This window comes from Semicossyphus pulcher, unplaced genomic scaffold, assembly GCF_022749685.1.
Source record: "Semicossyphus pulcher isolate SPU_LCO1_2020_fin unplaced genomic scaffold, fSemPul1.0.p SCAF_12, whole genome shotgun sequence".
Lineage (NCBI taxonomy): Eukaryota > Metazoa > Chordata > Actinopteri > Labriformes > Labridae > Semicossyphus > Semicossyphus pulcher.
In genome coordinates this window covers 4513296-4533023 of record NW_027211626.1, presented here as the reverse complement: position 1 = coordinate 4533023, position 19728 = coordinate 4513296, and the positions used below count along the sequence as shown (strand labels likewise).

Genomic DNA, 19728 nt, shown 5'->3' with positions numbered 1-19728 from the left:
CGTCTAAAGGAGCTGTATTGATTTTTCCTTTAAATGAATAATGAGCAATTTACTCTTTGTTTCTTTTGACTTCTATTATTTGCATAGCGATCACACTGTGGTACCGATGAAAAGGTTTTGTGTCAGCAGGGGGCCAGTGTGAGGTCTAATGTAGCTCAAGGAAAGTTTCGTCTTAGGATCATATTATTTGTCTCAGAAAGTTCGGCACTTCCCAAACTTTCCTCTGTTTTGTGTCTGAGTGAATTAGTGCATTTAAAACTGAAGAATCGCTGTGTTCGTTCAAAACCTCTGCACAGCTAATTTAAATTGTGCAATGTAGGACTTGTAACCCAAATACATGCTGAGCACAGAAATCAATGTCTCATCTGAACTGTACAGTAAATAATGCTTCGAGTTGCCTCCATCCCAAACAAGGTTTTTCTCTGCGGTATGGCATAATCACTTTGCCTCACAGAAGCGATTAAAAATGTAAACAGTATTGAACCGGAGCTCATGTGTGTTCTGAGGAGTGTAGCTCATACATATTTAGTGTTCCTGTTTTAATTCCAGCACTTGTACTTTATTTGTGCTGAACCTTGAAGTGAATTGTTGTTGAATGTTCAGTAAATCTCGACTCTGATTTCTTCTTCCTGTTGTTCTTCAGGGCGACGGGTTGTCTCTGCCCAGAGGGTCTCGTGGTCCCAAGGTAAGAAACTCTGTTGTAGTGGAGCATGCCCACTGTGTTGTTCAGATAGATCAGTGATATTTATGGTTTATTTTAATGTTCAGGTACAGTACAGGCCAGTGGTTTCCATTTTTTTATGTAAAAGTTAATCAGCACCAGGGGCGCTGGTTTAGCTCAGCTGGTAGAGCAGGCGCCCTACATACAGAGGCTACAGTCCTTGACGCACTGATCGCAGGTGTGACTCCCGGTCTGCTGATCATTTGGTGCACGTCATCCCCCGCTCTCTACTCCCCACATTTCCCGTCTCTCTTCAGCTGTCCTATCTGATCAAAGCAAAAGCCAAAAAAAAATAATCATCACCATCTGTCATTTTCTATGTGTCTTAGTTCATCACGGGGCTGGGTGGTATGGCAAAAAAAGTTTAATTATTTAAATATTTGTCATGAGCTGAACTTGATGCTGCCAGTTTGAGGAGTATCCTGATGATTCAGGAAGCCTAAAGAAACCAGATGGTTCATCAGGAACACTTAAGAAAATACAGCTCCGGAAAAAATGAGTTTTTCTCTGGTTCAACTAGTTAAAAGTTTGTGTTTGTTTTGAATACAACATTTCTCCCTAATTTCAAATCCAATATTCTCATTCAGGTCTTTTATTTGCAGAAAGTGACGACTGGTTAAGAAAACCAAAAGATGCAGATCTCGAATAATGTAAAGAAAACAAGTTCATGTTTAAACAGAATACACATTTTTTAACTCGGGAAGAGTCCACAAATCAATATTTGGTGGGATACACTGGTGCAACTCTTTGCGCAAAAAATCCAGCAGCTCGTCTTTGTTCGATGGCTTGTGACCATCCATCTTCCTCTTGATCACATTCAGGAGGTGTTCAATGGGTTCACATCTGGATTGGGCTGACCATGACATGTAGAGAGAGATGCTGATTCAGGAAACATTTGGAGCGGTCTCTTAATTTTCTCAGCAAGTGTAGGTTACTAAAATTAACTATATTTGTCTATAGTAATAATAATAACTTTATTTATATAGCACCTTTAAAAACAGAAAGTGCTTTGACAGACAAAGAAAAGTCTCAGGAACTCAGGAAGATTACAGAATACAAAACCAATTACAGAACATTTAACAATGAGGCCAGACAGAGAGTCTAGAAAGTTCAACAAAAGGCAAGAAGAACTCAAACACAAAAGGTCAGCAAGAACAAATGCAAGTAAAAGTGATGAAACAGAAAGAAAGGCAGTTAAAGCAATAAGCAGTACAAATCAAGAGATAAAGAAACAAAAGCAATAAAAGACCAAAAAAGGTTATAAAAAGACAATTGTGTTTTTTTTTAAAGAAAATTTAAACTGAAACACACGAAACACAAACAATTGCATATTAAATATCTGTGACTGAGCATGTCCAGGTTTGACATCTTACGTTAGGAATTCATTAAGTTAAAATTATTCAAATGGTTTTTAATGGAAGCAGAATTATCCACAAAGATCTTCTCCTCCTCAAAACAAGTAAACCAGGGGATAAAAAGATCTGTAGAACCGCTACATAAAGCTGTTTCCGGTTGATTTTATTTAAAACATACTAAAAATAGTGGATACTGTTTCGCTAAATCACATTTCCATAGAATCTGAATGTCTTTGGTGTATAGGTCAAGTTTACATTCGTACTACCATATGGAGTGGTTAAAGCTGCATATTTAGGGATGCAGGATGTTGGATTTTTAGCTGATATTCAATATGCCGATATTTTCCAACCCTTTTTGCCGATATATTTGGCACATTTTCCACCGTATTGCAGAGAACTTCAAGTCTCCCCTGTAGTGGAATTGATATCATGCCTACTCTTATTGTAGTGGCCCACCGGCAGATGCAGAAATGTACACATTCACTGGACAATATACGAACTTAAACTTAGGTTATGTACAAAATGCCATATTTATTTGTTTGTAACATTTTCTTCTCTTTGTTTTAGGGAATCGTCGAGCATTTAGGCAGAATTAAAGCGTTATTTTATCGGCGGAAATATCGGCAGAAAAGTCACATACCGGCCAATGCCGATATGTCATTTTCAAGCCACAATCTGCAGATACCAATAACGTGCCGATAATATCGTGCATCCCAACATTTTCAACCTTACATCATGTAATGTACACCTGGTTGGATAACAACTAATATAGGTGATACCATTCAAATAGCCAAAGGATGCTCACATGTGTTTGTTAGCGGAAGGAGAGATTTCAAGGTTTTCTGATGATATGATTCTTTTATGTTGAATCAGTTTTAAAAAACAATGCATTAAAGATGCCCTAAATTAAGAGTACATTTGAATATACTGTGTATGCAACACATGCAGGATGAGTTCAAATGAAATGGATAATGAACGTGTGCGTGCTGCTGGCCTTGAACAGAGTTGTGTTTCTTACCCTTGAAGCTACTAAAGGCGAAACATAAGGGGAAAACGAGTTCCGGCAGACTGTGAATATTAATGATCATGCAGTGCAGCCGCTCTCCATGACTTCTGGATTCAAACCGCACCGACTCCTCTCCTTGTATGTTTATGTCAGGGTGAGAGGGGTGTCCCAGGGTTGCCAGGAGACCACGGTGAAAAAGGCGAACCTGGAGCGGGTATCATCGGCTCGCCTGTGAGTACGATGCTGTATTGATTGGTCTGTGTCTCCCACATTCATTATTTAGTTCAAACTGTAACGCCTTCAGATTCTCATCTTTAGACATAGAAACGAAGACATCCTCTTTGAATATCAATATCAGTGTTCCTTGGATACCCTCTCAGAGGAAAAGGCTGGTCATTACTGTGAGTTGCGTGCATATTGCACTCTGCCTTCATCATGTATGCTCTGCAACGCCACTTTGAACCTCACAGATTTGATTGTGACTCGCGTGTGAGTCTGCTTTCATTTTTGAAATACAGGATTGTTTGAGACGGAGAATCAATAGAGCAAAAGGTGTCTAACACAATTCCTTTATTGGATCCTTGGTGCTAGAGGGCAGATGGTGTTAACAAGATGTGTGATGTGTTCTTAGGGCCCAATGGGACCCCCAGGAAAGCCAGGACCTGAGGTTTGTGGAAGATTCTCTAAATCCACAGCACACAAACAGCATGGTCAAGTTTCTTTATTTACTGATTTGCTCATTGATGCAATTTCTACAACACATGTAACACTCTGCAGTGCCTCTCAGTCGTTGGCCGGTTGTTTAAAGCCAGATTGTTAAAAATGATCTTGTTTTTCAGGGCCTACGCGGACCCCCGGGTTTCTCTGGCCCTCCTGGAGTTCCTGGAAGAGAGGTGAGTGAGATCAGTCGGTCCTTCCACTCTTTTTCACTCCCTCACACATGTGCTGATAAAAGAAGGCTGCGAGCATAAAAGAATGTCAGCTACCCACTGCAGATGAACAAGTATTACGTATCACAGCTCCTGGACACAAATCCCCACCAACCGAGACGGGCGGGAGAGCAGAGTCACAGGCTTGCGTGTCTGAAGATATCACAGCCAGGAGGATTGTTAACTCCTTTCTTTGTCTCAATTAAAGGGCTCCCCTGGTAGACCAGGTCCCCCAGGCCCTGCTGGACCCCCAGGTGAACCAGTAAGTAACAAATCCATGTTATCATATCTGCAGTGCAGCATCGCTGCTTCAGTAAAGCACCACGATTCAAAGTGTCTATTTCCAGTGTGGGATAATTAGAAGCGAGTCCTGCTGTGCACTAACCAAGTTCACTTTCTGGAAAATGTTGCAGTTTTGGACAAATTGGCAGCACCCTGTTGTTAGCACATGTTTTCATTTGTTTCAAGTAAGAATTTGCTGTAATTCATTGTGAATAACACGTTTCTGCTGCTGCATCAAAGCCTTGAACAATTTAAACTATATATATTCATGTTTTGCAAAGACCCAGGAAATGCATTTACTGTCCATTTTATGTCTTTAAAAAATACATGGCCTGCAATTCAGAATGTTTCTCTCAATCCAGAGAACAACAACATTTTTGAAGATGTGCGGATTCTGTCCGCCGGCGACAAAGTTATTAAACTGTTTCCTCGAGCGTTGCAGATAAAAACTGAAAATGAAGCAGTGAACAGAAACAGAAATTTCTTAAAAGACGTTTGGTGTGAAATCACATTCCTTCAAGGCAAAAAATATGCTCTTATAAATGATGTGTGGAGCAATTTAAAAGATGCAGCTGCACTAAACAAACAACAGCAGGATTTTCCCACCATGTGAAAGATTTGTTCACTCTGAAATTAAGTCTGTGGCAATGTTTCATGGATTTTCTTTCTTTGACAGACTGCCCTGCCAATTGTTGGAGACATGGGTGCAATACTTAAGGTATTGTATCTTCATAGTTTATAATAATTACAGCTTTTGTCAAACTATTGCATGCAAAGGAGTGCCTGGACTCGTGTCAAAGGGATCAATGTTGGTTCATTTCAAAGGGTACTTTTATTATAAGTTCAGAGAGATAGCAAAAGCCCCATGAGAGCCTTCATCAGCATGACTGGGAGGCGTATCTGTAGATTAGACATTGAATTAATCTCATAATGAATCCAGGCGAACCCACAGCTCCACCGCATGTGCAAAGCCAGGCCATTAAGCCTTTCAAAAAGATATGGAAATATCACAGCAATGTGATGTCAACGTTTAGTGCAAAATCCAGAGACACTTCTCTGCAGATACTTGAGTCAGTTTTGAAGATGTTGCTGCTCTGTGACAGTTTATTTCATCATCCCTTGTGTGAAAACATTGTAAATAGCTCTCAATAATGTATTTTTTCTTTGCTTATTGTTGCTGCCTGCTGAACACGATAACCTCTATACATAGCTTAGAGGATGACTCTGTAAATTAACATTTAATACTGCACCAATTACACTTAATTGGACAGTTGTTTTTGTCCCATTATGATTAAACTAGCTTTATGTTTGAGATAGAGATATAACATCAATCATAACATGGTAGTATATCTGTCTGTAATTTAATCTATACAGATGCATAGGTTGACTGTTGATTCAAACATACCAGCACAGAAACAAAGTACAGATGTAATAAAGTCGGTTACACTTTTTTTAAGTGTGCTTAAACACTATCAGCATCAATCTTAGAAGTCTGGTTCATAAAAACCAGCCCTCATACAGCTTCAGATTGTGTTCCAACATGTTCATCTACAGCTCCGGAACAAAATAAGAGACCACTGCAAAAATGAGTTTTTCTCAGGTTCTGCTATTTAAAAGATATTTCTCCCCAATTTCAAATAAAATATTCTCATTTAGGTCTTTTATTTGCAGAAAATGACAACTGGTTAATGTTGTAATCTCCAAGATGGCAGCACATATGATGATAAATGGTAATTGCTGGAGCACACTTCACAGATATCCAGACAGTGTTGCATGTGTGACGTCCACGGTTGGCTCCGGTTGTAACTCTTGATTTTCCTCTCTGACGGTCGCTTTCCTTTTTAGACTGTTTGCTTCATCTGAGCGTTGAGTTTGTTTCTTTTTCTTTGGATTTTCACTTATTTTTGAAGTTGTATCTGTAGTCATTGATCTTTTTTTTTTTTTTTTTTTTAAGATTATTTTTTTGGCATTTTGTCTTTATTATACAGGACAGCTGAAGAGAGACAGGAAATGTGGGGAGTAGAGAGTGGGGGAAGACGATCAGTGCGTAAAGGACTGTAGCCTCTATATATACTCTACCAACTGAGCTAAACCAACGCCCCATGTATTCATCCATCTTTTCTTTGTTTGTTCAGCCATAGTAGATTACTGTTTACTCGCAACACTTGCAGAGACCGGAAAAGCAGCCGCTTAGCTCCGCCTACCCTCTCTGGCAGACCAACCACTGCTGGCTGACGGAAAACACGTCACTAACTGGGCGCCGCTTGTGATTTTTTTCCACAAAAAGTCTGTAATACTGCAAATGCAAAGGCTTTCATCAGTGGGCCATAGGCTCAATCACCATTGTGTTACCTCACTTGGCGATAGATAGAGACTTAACAGACATTTATTTACATGAAAATCTTCAAGATTATTACTTTAAGATAAAAAAGATGTTTTTCAGAGCTCCAATAATGCAAAGAAAACAAGTTCATGTTTCTGTTTAAACAACAGAATACAAATGTTTTAACTCAGGAAGAGTTCTCAAATCAATATTTGGAATAACCTGGTTTTTAATTACAGCTTTCATGCATCTTGGCATGCTCTCCACCAGACTGTCACACTGCTGTTGGGCGTCGTTAGGCCACTCTTGGTGCAAAAATTCAAGCAGCTCGGCTTTGTACAGTGTCTTGCGACCATCCATCTTCCTCTGCAACACATTCAGGAGGTTTTCAATGGGGTTCAGATCTGGAGTGAACTGGCCATGACATGAAGAGAGAGATGCTGATTTAAGGAACACTGCTCTCTTATTTTTTCCCGGAGCTGTATATTAAGAACATTGCCTCTTTTTTTCACATCAGTTAGTACAAACAGCAGTTGAGGTTCCATTACCTTTTGACAGGACTCAAAAAAGGACCCAAGAGCACGACTCAAAATTCAGAAAATCAAAAGGTTTATTTTAACAAGGAAGTCCACAAAAATTCTAAAGAAACACAAAGTATAACATAAAATCGCTGCTAAGCAGGAAAACTAAGATTATGTTTGGAAAAACAAAAAATCACAGCTAAGCTGGAAACTAAAGACAAGAGCACAGATCACACTAATATGAATGAAGCTTACTTGGACAAGAGGGATCAGGACGAGACTAGAGACAAGACGATCTGACACAGGACACAGACTTAGAAAACATGAGGAAATGGGAAACAGGTGGACACAATCAGGGGTGGAGCAGACAATCACACTGACGAGGAAACACCAGGGCAGGAAATAAAGTTTCTGAAACGAGAGAGGACAGTTACTACAAAATAAAAGTGGACATGGCAAACATGGAAGACAGGACTAAAAACATAAAACTTAACATAACCGACGAGACATGACACCTTTTCTGAACACAGAATGTGCACCAGGACTGCAAGGCCAAACGCAATGCCTTCAGCTGTCAGCCATTATCACCTTTTGTGGCTGCTACTATTCCCAATGCAACATTTCCATCAAAATCCATGCAAATCACTGATTTGTTCTTGTTTCCTTTGATTGAAGTGGATTAGTCACGTTACTTAATGATGATACCCGCAGGACAGCACTTTGCTAAACAAAGATTTCTTTCCTGCATGTCAACTCTGACAATAATTACAATGCCTTAAATGACTAATCATTAATAGATAAAGCCAGATGCCAGCAGTCATATAGTTTTCTCTCACCCTCTCCTTAAATGTCAACCTTTTTTATCCATTAAGTGCTTTGTTAGATTCAGCTACTGTCTGCAGCCTTTAGCAGAGTTGCTTAGAGGCACTTTAATTACTACTTTGAACACCTTGATGACACCCACAGAAAGGACCAAACACATTTTACTTTTCTTTTCGTTCTTATTCGCAACAATAGAATGTTCTTATCTTGTTTTATTGATAACATTTCTTTGGAGATTTAAGAAAATTAAATACAGGTTTATTTCAGACTCAGTTTTAATGCTGCTTTGTAATGGTATAATAGAGCTGCGTCTCCTGCCTCGCTATAAGTCAGAGCTCCTACGTGTTTCCTGGAAGGTGCAGCGCCTATATCTACACAGCATCAGGGACCATGATATTTAAGATTCTCACCTAAATGTCACAGTCAATGAGTTTGACAAAGTTCACCACTCACCGAGAAGAGAGACACTCTCGGAGACACTGTTGGTGGGTTCACATTATTTCTGCTCTGAAGACATTTAGAGAACACTTTATGTCAGTTGGGGTCTTGTCCTCCACCCGGGGGATGTGACATAATAAAGGGCGAAAATGCAGCTCAGCCTGATGAAATCTTTTCTGCGCCACCACTTTTGCTTCCTTCCTCTCCTCCGTTGGCAGAACGCCTGCAGTTCGTGCCAGACAAGAGTCCCAGGGCTTCCAGGGCAGAAGGGAGAGAAGGGCTCCCCTGGAGCGCAAGGTGTAGAAGGCCTGGTGGGAGAAAAGGTACGAGTAACTAATCATCATGGCAGGCCATTTAGAGCCGACACTATAAACATGTTATCTACTTTGCATTACATGACACTTGTTAAATTTCCTCTAGGGGCTGCTTATAAGAGTGCAAGCGTGCTTACAACTGTGTACTTTAATCCAACACAGGGGGATCCAGGTGTGAGGGGGCCTATGGGTAACCCTGGGAAAGAAGGCCCAAAGGTAGGCACCTTTAGACCAGCTCCAGTCATGTTTTAAGACATATAAAATACTCTGCTTGAAATAATAAATTGTGTCTGATATGTTTTTTCTGCAAAATATGTTAAATTACCATCTCCTCCTTCTACCTCATTAAAAATTCCTGAATCTGCATAGTCACCGCCTTCTATGCAAATTTCTAACCGCCCGCTCCGTCACAAAAACGAAACACGTCTCTGCCATCGTTTAGTGGCAACTTGTTGAAACTTAGCAAGCTTGAAATGTAGTCATTAGTAGTAGTAACGTTAACGTTAGTAGTCAGTAGTTTGTTTGCAAAAATTACTATGACGGTTACAGCTGGCTCGTGCATCACCGAAGTGGTTGCCATAGGTTGCACACAATCTCGGATCCCATCAGCTATAGTCTGATGATGATATAGCCTCTGGACAACAACGGTGAACATGCCGGGGATGTAGCCGGCGGTTAGCAATAAACAACTTTAGCAATAAAACTAGTTTTAAAATGCTTGTTTGTTGAACGGAGGTCTGATCGATGATTTCTGATGCATTCAAGGACGTTGAGAAATCTAAACGCTCAACGGCTTTCGTGACACCGCGTCACGTGAATTTATCTCAAGTTGAATTTTAGATCTAGAACAGATTGTTAGCAGTTAGCATGCAGATGTCTGTTTAAAGAGATGATTAACAAGCTAAATTCTGTCGGATGACCGCCGATGGGAGCCAGTCATTACGCTCTCCACATGGACTATTTTTCCTGCGTACGCCACAGCCTGCTGATACGTGATAGGTCAATATTACTCGGACTACAAGCATTGTACAAACGGACTTGCCATCCCAGGAATCCACGTCCCTGCCTTAATAGAAATTAGGCTGCACATAATGATATGCATAGCGTCACACCATTCATTAACGGGATTGGCTCCTTAGGTTTGTGACGTTTCAAACCTGCCAATCTGAAAACGTGTTGTTCAGCCTGTCCTTGGTACACTGCAGTTTAAAAGCACGTTGTCCCTGATATGTCTTGTAGCACGTGAAAAACACCACATGGAGATGTTTACGAGGTTAAACACTGGATTTTCACTTTAAATACTTCCCGCCATGTGTTTTTTTGTGTAAATGTAAATCAAATATTTAGTTTCTCAGCATAACAAAATAATTTGTAGCTCTGATAACCTCAGTGTTTTCTATTGTTTATTGAATGTGTGTTTAATCTGCTTAGAGATGTGAATTGACAAATGCTTTTCATAAATTGCCTTTTGGATTATCTCTGGAAGCCCAAGCAGCTGTTGTACACCTCATATTATTACGCACACTCTTTACTGTATGTGCTCCCTGCAGAACTTGTTGCTATGGATACAGTGTTGTACCACCAGGCAATTTCACGTCTGGCGCTGTGAGAGAGGAAGAGACATTTTGAAGTTTACACCCATCAGCTTTTTAGTTTCAGGGCCTTTTCATGTTTCGGCGAAGAACATTCACTTTCCCCTCTCTCTCTCTCTCTCTCTCTCTCTCTCGCTCGCTCGCTCGCTCGCTCTGGTTCTTCCATCCTGCAGGGAGTGAAAGGAGAACGAGGCTTCCCAGGCCCTACAGGAGATAAAGGTGATGAGGTGAGTGAAAAAAAGTTTCATCTAACGAAATTAATCCAGTAGTTATCCGAGCGTGCGGAAGTCTGCGTGACTTTGAGAGGCAGGTTTTTCAAAAGAATGTAAATACTTTGTAACATCTGCCTCATCATAAAGCTCGTCTGCCTCTGAAGGTCTGCTTTCAAAAGAAGCTATCAAAAGCAATCCACTGTGCTGCGTGTGCACCATGCCCTATCTTTCGCACTCTGAGGAGCGACTTTATAAAGATCCTAGCTTGCCCTCCGTGCGTGTGTGTGTGTGCTATTTAAAAAAACAAGGCACTCTGCAGAGGAGCTGAGGAGAGTTTCATAGGTCAACTTTCAGCACTGAACCGCAATGGCAGCAGCACTATTTATAAGATTTTATCGGCTCAATAAAAGCATGTTTTAGAGATTGGTTGAAGAAATCGTTGACAGGGGCTCATGCAATTCCATTTCTTAAATATAAAAACAGTGCAATAATTTATCATCTAAGAGAATATGAACATAATCCCAGTAGTGATTGCGCTGAATAGAAGATTTCTACTTTCAGGCCTTAAGAAAACACATTTGATAAGACCACAAATTTACATATTCCTCCAAAGGTTTACCACTGCTTGGTAATTCAGCAGGACCAGATGCCCACATCACCCATCTCATTAAAATTTTAAAAATATTTTTACATTCTGATAAATACTTTTTACCAAACTGTGCTGTTGCGTCTTCTCCAGGGGCCTTCAGGAGTACCGGGACTTCCAGGCGTGACCGGTCGTACAGGGGCCCCAGTAAGAAGCTTACTTAAACAGAACCTCTTTGAATCTTTTAATACACAAAGTACCCTTTAATAGTAATAGATGTATTTTATTGCAACATGTGTGAGGCTGTTTGCTTAAACAGACCTTGTTGTAAGGAATATTCTATGTTTGCAGGGGATTTTGGGCAGACCAGGACCGATGGGACAAACGGGAGGAAAAGGAGACAGAGTAAGAAGTTTTACCACTTTTTATATAATGTAATTAGTGTGTGTGCCTTCCTGGCTGTTATCTACAGTATGCAGTGGATGAATGTGCACACAATGACTTCCTTAAAACTCCATGTTTGCAAATTTGCATACAGATGTGGTTAGTTGAATGCCATAGCTCAAAGCCTGTAATAAATAAATGGTTTTGTTTGGTAGTTTACATCACTGTCCAGTTTTCTCCAATGAAATAGAAATAGTTTCATCATAAATTCTTCTGATATATTTGTTTAATAAAAAGAAATGACCCGAGGTCCTGTAATAAAGATGCTAAAGATTAAATTCCACAAAGAAACCAGATCTCTTAAAAGAATCTCTGGTTGTTTTTATTTTTTCTCAGGGTTGGCAAATGAGGTCCCATATCACTGGATTACATTAGCATGGGACTGCACTGTGATAAACATTTCCATTTTCACCAGCATGATTAAGAGTTCCTTTGCTTTGTGTTTGGCAGGGAAACGAAGGACCTCCGGGGAGACCAGGGCTTCCAGGGCCGCCGGTAAGTTCCTCCTGCCTCATCAGGAGTCAGAATCTATGACCCGAAAAAAAGCAGGGAACTTTTTATTATCACCAGCTACCTGTACTTTAAATCTAGTTTATTTTTAACTGACTTACTTCATTCTGATTAAAATAGATTAAACAAGCCTCTGAAACAGAATCTGCTTTATTCGCTCTCTAAACAGAATTAGACATAACAGCTAATAACAAGGACAAAAACAAAGCTGAACCATTAATATTAATAATTATTTAAAAAGTTCACAATATTCACATTACAGCCATTTTACTTCTGACATCATGCTCAGGGTGGGAAGCTCAATTTCTGTTATAATGTCTTTGCTGCTGTGTTTCAACATGAAACATGAAAAAAGGAATCTGACAAATCGTTATCTTTTCATCGTGATCGCTGTTGATCGATATGGGGCCTTACTTCTGGGTAACATAAATTAACTGATGACAAATTTGCAACCATTAAACAACAGCTAACGTAAGCAAGCGATATAGTAGGAAAGGTGTAAATACGTAGCTAAAAGTAATGTTAGCTAGCAATTGGTTGAATGCTAATATACCTTTTGTTTCTAAGCTGCCAGGAGGTAACGAGTTTTCATTTTACCTTAAAGTATTGCTACAAGTTGTTTGCATATTGGTGACGTCATTACGTATTCATTTGCATAATGCACTGGACAGCCCTGCCTGCCCCTGACTGCCTGCACAGTGCTGCAGCTGCATACAGGACAAGAGGGGAGAGAGCAACTCTTCCCATGACACATGGGAATAAATTACAATATAATATATTTCATTGGTCTGAAAAAGTCGCTAAAGTTGTCGCTAGTCGCTTTTTAGAAAAGAAAAAAAAGTTGACAAGAGGGTCTAATCTAGCGAGAAACATGGAAAATGTGCCACCATTAGCTGGCTAATGTTACCGTTAGCTTGAAATTTAGCTCTTTGCTATCCTATTATGGAGGCTAACACTATCAAATGTTCATTTATAGCTAGGAAGCGGCTGAATGCTAACATTAGCTGTTGTGTAACGTTAGCTTTTGCATTAGCATATATGCTGTTTGTATTTGAAGTATGGCCTGGTGATCCCCCAGATTTTCACTATCCATTCTCTTCTCAGTTACTGACCAAGATTCTCTGTCTTTACCTCTATGTATGTTTTTTTTAATGTCTTTTATTCTTCTGTACAGCACTTTAGTCGTCTGTGGTTGTTTTAAAGTGCTTTACAAATAAAGTTGGATTGGATTGGATGTTTAAACTGTCTCCCCACCTGGGAGAAACTGCAGTACAACATTCATACTACATTAAAGCTTCCCACCCTGAGCATGACATCAGAGGAAAATAGCTGCAGTTTTAATATGTTGAATGTACAGCAACATTACTTTTTTTCTTGCTTGCTTCAGCACTATCCTGAGATGTTATTACCCCAAGATCAAGTTAAGGTTGGAGCTCGCCTTAGACCATCACTGCACTTACATTTCACTCAGTCTACCAGTATTTATAGAAACAAGTAAAACACAACTGACAAACAAGTACAAATGTGATGAAATTGTGGCGACCTGCTCACTGGCATTGAATCATGCTCCCCTCCTTTAAAAGGCCAGTGAGTAAGCACTTCCAAAGGCAAATCTATAATTCATCAGCTGTCCCCTTGAACCTGCCGTGCCCCCACCCCCCACACCCTGGTCTCATAAACTGCGGTCTGGGAGGACAGGGGATGGCTCAGTGGCCTGAAAAGGGCACAGGCATCCGCTTGCTTCTAAATGAGAACCTTGACTCCCTATACATTTACAATAGCTTCTCTCTACCAATCTATCATGGGAAAAACATTCTTTTATGCTCTAATACTTCCAAAGAAGACTAGATTACCGAGTTCTCATACCGCAATCTCTTTTAATCAGTGCGCTCTTTTATATTTCTGAGATACTCTCGTTTTTTGAATTACCACTGGCTCAAGGATTATTAAGTCTACTGTTCTCTGTTTTTCCTCTCTCTCTCCTCTCTTTGTGTAATCACCAAATGAGCTATTGATCCCTCTCATGTAGCTTTTAAAGGCTTAACAGTGTATAACTGTTCTGGACCTACTGTACAGCTTTCTGTAAAGACTCTTGGTGCCTGAAACTCACAGAACAGAGAGGAGAGTCTGTGAGAGGGGACGTCTGATTGACTGTTCATTGTGTTTTAGGGTGTTCCCTATGTGGAGGGCAATGGGATGAGCAGCCTGTACAAGCTGCAGGTAAATACTATTCAACTGAGTGATAAAGTCATTGTGATCCGTTGAATGCATTGTTCGGTGTCTTCAATCATATTGGCAGGAAAGACTTTGTGCTTGTCGTTAAAATGTGTTTTTAAAAATGTCTTTTCAGAGCGGTGGAGCTATTTTAGGACCACCTGGAGCTCCGGGTGCTCCGGTAAGCAGAATCATTGTTATGCCTGAAGCAAATCCTTTACACTGTGCCGAGCAGAAACACTCGCACACTGGCATGTTGATACTGTATGAGCCGCAGAACCTGGGAGAGCAGAATAACAAATAACCTGACCAGCCCTCCAGTGTTATCTCCACTTCAGAGTTCCTATCACAGTCAATCATGTTCATGGAGGAGCTGGTGGTTGGTGAAGGCCAGGAGGCTTCGAGTCTCTCTAACAGGTGTCTCTGACCCGCCCCAGGACACACAACATCATTGATATGCAAAATGGACTCTGAAGTTCACTTGCTCTGCACAGTGCAAACCCGAAGTGACCTGATTTGCTTATCACCTTCCTCCCCTCGCCTTCTCCTGCTCTTCCTTATCAGACAGTTTGTTATCTGGTCCTGGGAGACACTCACTCGCAGGCCTTGCAGGGATCCATCCACCACGGTGCACACTGAAGGTGGTGACATGAAATAGACACTCCAGTATCCCCAGTGCACAATGCACATAAAGCCCAGCTAAATCATGAGGGTGCTTTTCCCTTTACTGCATCCATCACAGCCCAACAGTTCCACTGGAGCAATCAGAAAAAAAGCATCTGGATCAGTGTTAAGAGGGGCGAGAGGCCTAATTTATCAATTATTCCTTGTTTCTTTTAGGGTGGAACAAAGGCTGAGATGCTTTACTGAAAATGTGTACACGCATGGCTGATGTTTTTAAAGCGAGTGGAAACCTTAATCCACAATAGCCTCCCAACTATCTCATATAAGTTCTTATGTATATTAAATAAGAATCTAGGGGGCGCCAGTTTAGCTCACTGTTAAAGGGTCCATATCTTTTCAATGGATATTCTCATAGAATGACGTGTTTAAAAAGATCGCCTCTGAAATGGGCCGTTCAGAACAGCTGCAGGTTTCTACACACACCTTGCTTTCGCTGAAATCGACCAATCTATTAGCTTACTCACCGAGTCCCGTGGTCGGAGTCCTGGCCGGTTCGGAACGTAGAATAAGTAGTTCCGGTGAGATGCTAGGGTCATGAAACCAAAGCGTTTTACCCTACACAAACATCACGCAGGCGATGGTGATCCATTTTCAACACAAAATCATCGTCCTAGGATTTCATATACTGTGCCGTTTTTTTGGCACTATTTCCTCTCTTGACAAATCCAGTATCACTACGCCTGCGGCAGGCCGGTTTCTCAGGTGACGTGATCCATCAGCTGTTTCTAAGAGAACACGCTGGAATTGGAAACTTGTGAGACGACGTTTGTTGTCACAGAGGAAAATACATGTCGAAAGGGTGCAAATTTCTGATTCTCCTGGCTGTAGTAATAAAAAACTTCCACCCCACGTATTTCCTCGTTTTCCTGACACGGATCGTGCCCTGAGAGGTTCCGTTGGATCCGTTGTTAAAGATAAATCTTCCTCATCACTTTCACAGACCGACATATTTACTTCAACGATAGACGCGATAAAGTCAGAATCAACGTGAAGCGGCTACTACTGCCTGCCGCAGGCGTAGGGATACTGGATTTGTCAAGAGAGAAAATTGTGCCAAAAAAACGGGGCAGTATGTGAAATCTTAGGACGTTGATTTTGTTTTGGACATGGATCACCTTTGCCTGCGGGAGGCATTTGACCCTGGTATCTCGCTGGAACTACTTATTTTATATTCACTTGGCCAGAACTCCGACCACGGGACTCACTACACCACTTGCAGGTACTTCATACAACTTGGTGTCCAAAAATCGGAACTATCCCTTTAAAGCATGAGAGATAACCCGGCTGGATTATATGATCTGATCGATATCTTGCTTGAGAAAAACGCAGTTACCTGTATCACAATATAAGCGTGATTTACTGACAGAAATAGCAGGAAAAGAGAAGCAATGGTGAATTTAAACGTCGATAAAAAATAGCAGCTGCATGTCATTTCAGACTATATCTATGATTTGTGTGCTAGTGGTTGCCGCATTCATGTGTGTAATACGTCCTTTTTTCTCTCTTTTCAGGGTCCCAAAGGAGACGACGGACATTCAGTGAGTTGAAGCTTTTCATTCTTGAGTGCACTGTTATGAAATATTTGTCTATTATTGTGTGCTGCCCAAAAACCAGAGAAAATATAGAAAAGCAAAGACGCCAGTTTCTTTCTATCATTGTCTCTGTGGTTTCTCTACAACAGAAGTCAATACAGCCTGAAGCCTGAGCACTTAACCACTCTCAGCCGAGCTCCAACACACAACATAAAAAAAAACGATCATGTCTCCTGCAAATGTGAAACTGCTGTACCACATTGTCTTGCCAGTGGGAACCTATGAACTCACTCTGCACCTCAAATGCCCCCCCACCACCTCCTCCTCCTCCGTCCTGACGCCTGAAAACAATCCACACAGACACGGAAACATTTCGACACGTCTGCCGTCAACGTGAATTCTTTATTCTCACGGGGCCAATTGCATTTTTTATTGTTTTGTGGCACAGTGATTTTTCACCACGATGCTAATTTGACATTTTAATAAATTGTGTGAGCGGCTTCAGTGCTGTGGTGGAATTGCCCCAATCCGTCTCACAGCTGATCCTCCGGCCGGGCCCCTCACTCCCTTTACCCGCGCTCGCTTATTCATGACAATCTACATGTGTGACAATTACCTGCACAATCCGTCTATGTCAGCGCCAGTTGCCCCTCTGTTCCGTGTAATGGCATTTCTCCATGGCAGCTTGAGCAAGATGAGGTAGATAGAGGCCATCACTTGCTCCAGCTCTGGGAATGGGGCTCTATTTTTAGTGCAGAAAGCTAGTCTGATTGTGATTGCCAAATGGGGCTTTTTTTTTGTATTCCATCTATAGCCTACAAGGTGTGACAGCTTGTGACATAGATCATAAAATATTAATGCACTCAGACTGAAGTATGGTCCTCTTAGGATTATCTTCATATCGACACGTGGAGGGTTGTTCTGATACCCCACCAAGATTATCTAGAGGAGAGATGGAAAAGTGTGAAATCTTGGCTCCTGCAGAATTTAATTTACTCGCCTTCACGTAGCTTTGATCTATATTTGCTTGTATTTGCGTAATGTGTACCGACAGCTTTATAATGATACCTTTTACCTTCTGCTAGCTCATCATCAAGCCCGCCCTCCTATTGAGACAGAAATAACCTTATTTTGGCTGCAAAAAGGGGAAAATAACAACCCCTAATCTATATGAGAAGTGCCTTTTTTGTCTTGACACAGCAGGTGGTGTGTTTTTCTCCCACAGGGGGAACCAGGGGCCATGGGATTACCCGGGCTTGAAGGTCTACCTGGTTCCAAGGTAAGCAACCGTAGCTGTTATGTTATGACCTCACCTGGTGGGAAAGTGGTTCCTTTGTCCTTTATTCTCCCCACAGAACATGTAATGGCTGGGTTTTTTTTCAATAGTTGAGATTCTAATAGGCTGCACGGTGGTGCAGTGGTTAGCTCTGCTGCCTCACAGCTAGAAGGGTCCTTGCATGTTCTCCCTGTGCATGTGTGGGTTTCCTCCAGCTTCCTCCCACAGTCCAAAGACATGCTCGTTAGGTTCAATGGTGACTCTTAATTGCCCGTAGGTGTAAATGTGAGTGTGAAAGGTTGTCTGTCTCTATGTGTCAGCCCTGTGATTGTTTGGAGACCTGTCCTGGGTGTATCCCGCCTCTCGCCCAATGACAGCTGGGATAGGCTCCAGCCCCCCGCGACCCTAAACAGGATAAGCAGTATAGATGATAATAATGAATTTATACAAAATGTCTACAAACAAAGGCAGTGACAAAAAATAAATATAGAAAGGATGAGGAAAAGAAATAAATAACAAAACGCAAAACAAACATAAAAGAGAATTGAACCGCCCCTGATCTTAAAGCAAAACAAAACCCCAGCCCTCCCCTCTGGGTACATTGACACATTCTCACATGAAGTCTATTTCCTGTGGTTGTCAGAACTCCATCAATGCAATAACACAAATTATAAAGAGTTAGTTTCTGAAAGGGGATATCGAGCTAAAATTCTTGCAGGTGTTTAAGTAAAACACATTATGGGTCTCTTTTGAAGTTAGGTAATAGGTAACATTGCCACATTAAAACATCTGAAAACAACAAGAACCTTATATTATTCTAATCTCAGGGATGTGGATTTTAGGGACGGCAAGTGTTCTGGTGTCCACTTGTACTACATTTGTAGTCCAAGTAATATTGACCAATCAGCAGGCTGTGGCATATGCTGGAAAAACAGTCCGTCTGGAGAGAAAAGGCAGGCGGAACATAATCCACTTTAATTACATCCCGGCTCCCATCAGCTGCGATCTGACAATGATTTAGCTTCTTATTAATCTCTATAAACAGACATCTGCAGCAAGTTCAGCTGACAATCTGTTCTAGATCTAAAATTCTACTTGAGATAAATTCCCTTGACGCTGTGTCACGAAAGCCAGAGATGATCGATCCGACCCTTCGTTCAACAAACGAGCAATTTAAAAGTAGTTTTCTTCTCCTCTTGAGGACGGACCTGATAAAGCTACATTTTGACTTTTTACTAATCTGCATCATGATGTTGAAATTTCGGCAAAGGTAAGACCCGTTAATTAAACTAAAATGTATTTTTCTGTAAACAATGCAGCACGCAGAAAAGGAAATCCTTTATCACTAACTATTGGCTACATGCCCGGCATGTTTACCATTGTCACCAGAGGCTGTATCGTCCTCAGACTATAGCCGATGGGATCCGAGATTGATATTATCCTAAATATTTCCAACAACGACGCATCTCCATCTGCTCTCATTGTATGAAATTGAAGCCAAAATAGCCCCGTGATAAGCGCTGCCATCTTGCGATGTGGATGTCATTTGGATCCAGAGTCTGCACAGTAGAGATCGACGGGTGGTGCCGCCACTTCCACTAACCAAAACACACACTTAACTTACCTAAAAAATATCAAGGATCTCCCACGCCGCCGTGTTTAACAGCAGAACAGCTTCTTTTGTTGCTCTGAAGCAGATGTTCACAGATATGTAAACTTCAGTAACTGTAGTGATTGTTTTAGTTTCGTCTCCTCTCGCCGATCCTCCTTTACTCTGCTCATCAGGAACAGATCAGCTGCAGGAGCCGGATTTGTCAACAGAGCTGTCAATCATCATTTTTACAGCATCAAATAACTAATTAAAAATAAACTTGTCAGAAAAATGAACACAAGGACTAACTATAATGACAGAAATGTATTTGACGTGTATTTTCGTTTTATAGTTTGACTCATGTCCCATCCGTTAA

At 41.1% G+C, this 19728-nt stretch overlaps 1 protein-coding gene across 1 annotated transcript in view; it reads left to right on the top strand.

Moving 5' to 3' along the window:
* The window catches only part of LOC138588911 (collagen type XIX alpha 1 chain), a 129627-nt gene that overhangs the window by 96372 nt on the left and 13527 nt on the right, over positions 1-19728 (top strand). Inside the window, exons 25-40 of the mRNA XM_069659163.1 lie at positions 644-685; positions 3236-3313; positions 3714-3749; positions 3922-3975; positions 4220-4273; positions 4970-5011; positions 8616-8720; positions 8874-8927; positions 10477-10530; positions 11255-11308; positions 11453-11506; positions 11996-12040; positions 14225-14275; positions 14406-14450; positions 16465-16491; positions 17711-17764. Coding sequence (XP_069515264.1) covers positions 644-685; positions 3236-3313; positions 3714-3749; positions 3922-3975; positions 4220-4273; positions 4970-5011; positions 8616-8720; positions 8874-8927; positions 10477-10530; positions 11255-11308; positions 11453-11506; positions 11996-12040; positions 14225-14275; positions 14406-14450; positions 16465-16491; positions 17711-17764 — 849 coding nt within the window. The remainder of the gene's footprint in view (positions 1-643; positions 686-3235; positions 3314-3713; positions 3750-3921; positions 3976-4219; positions 4274-4969; positions 5012-8615; positions 8721-8873; positions 8928-10476; positions 10531-11254; positions 11309-11452; positions 11507-11995; positions 12041-14224; positions 14276-14405; positions 14451-16464; positions 16492-17710; positions 17765-19728) is intronic.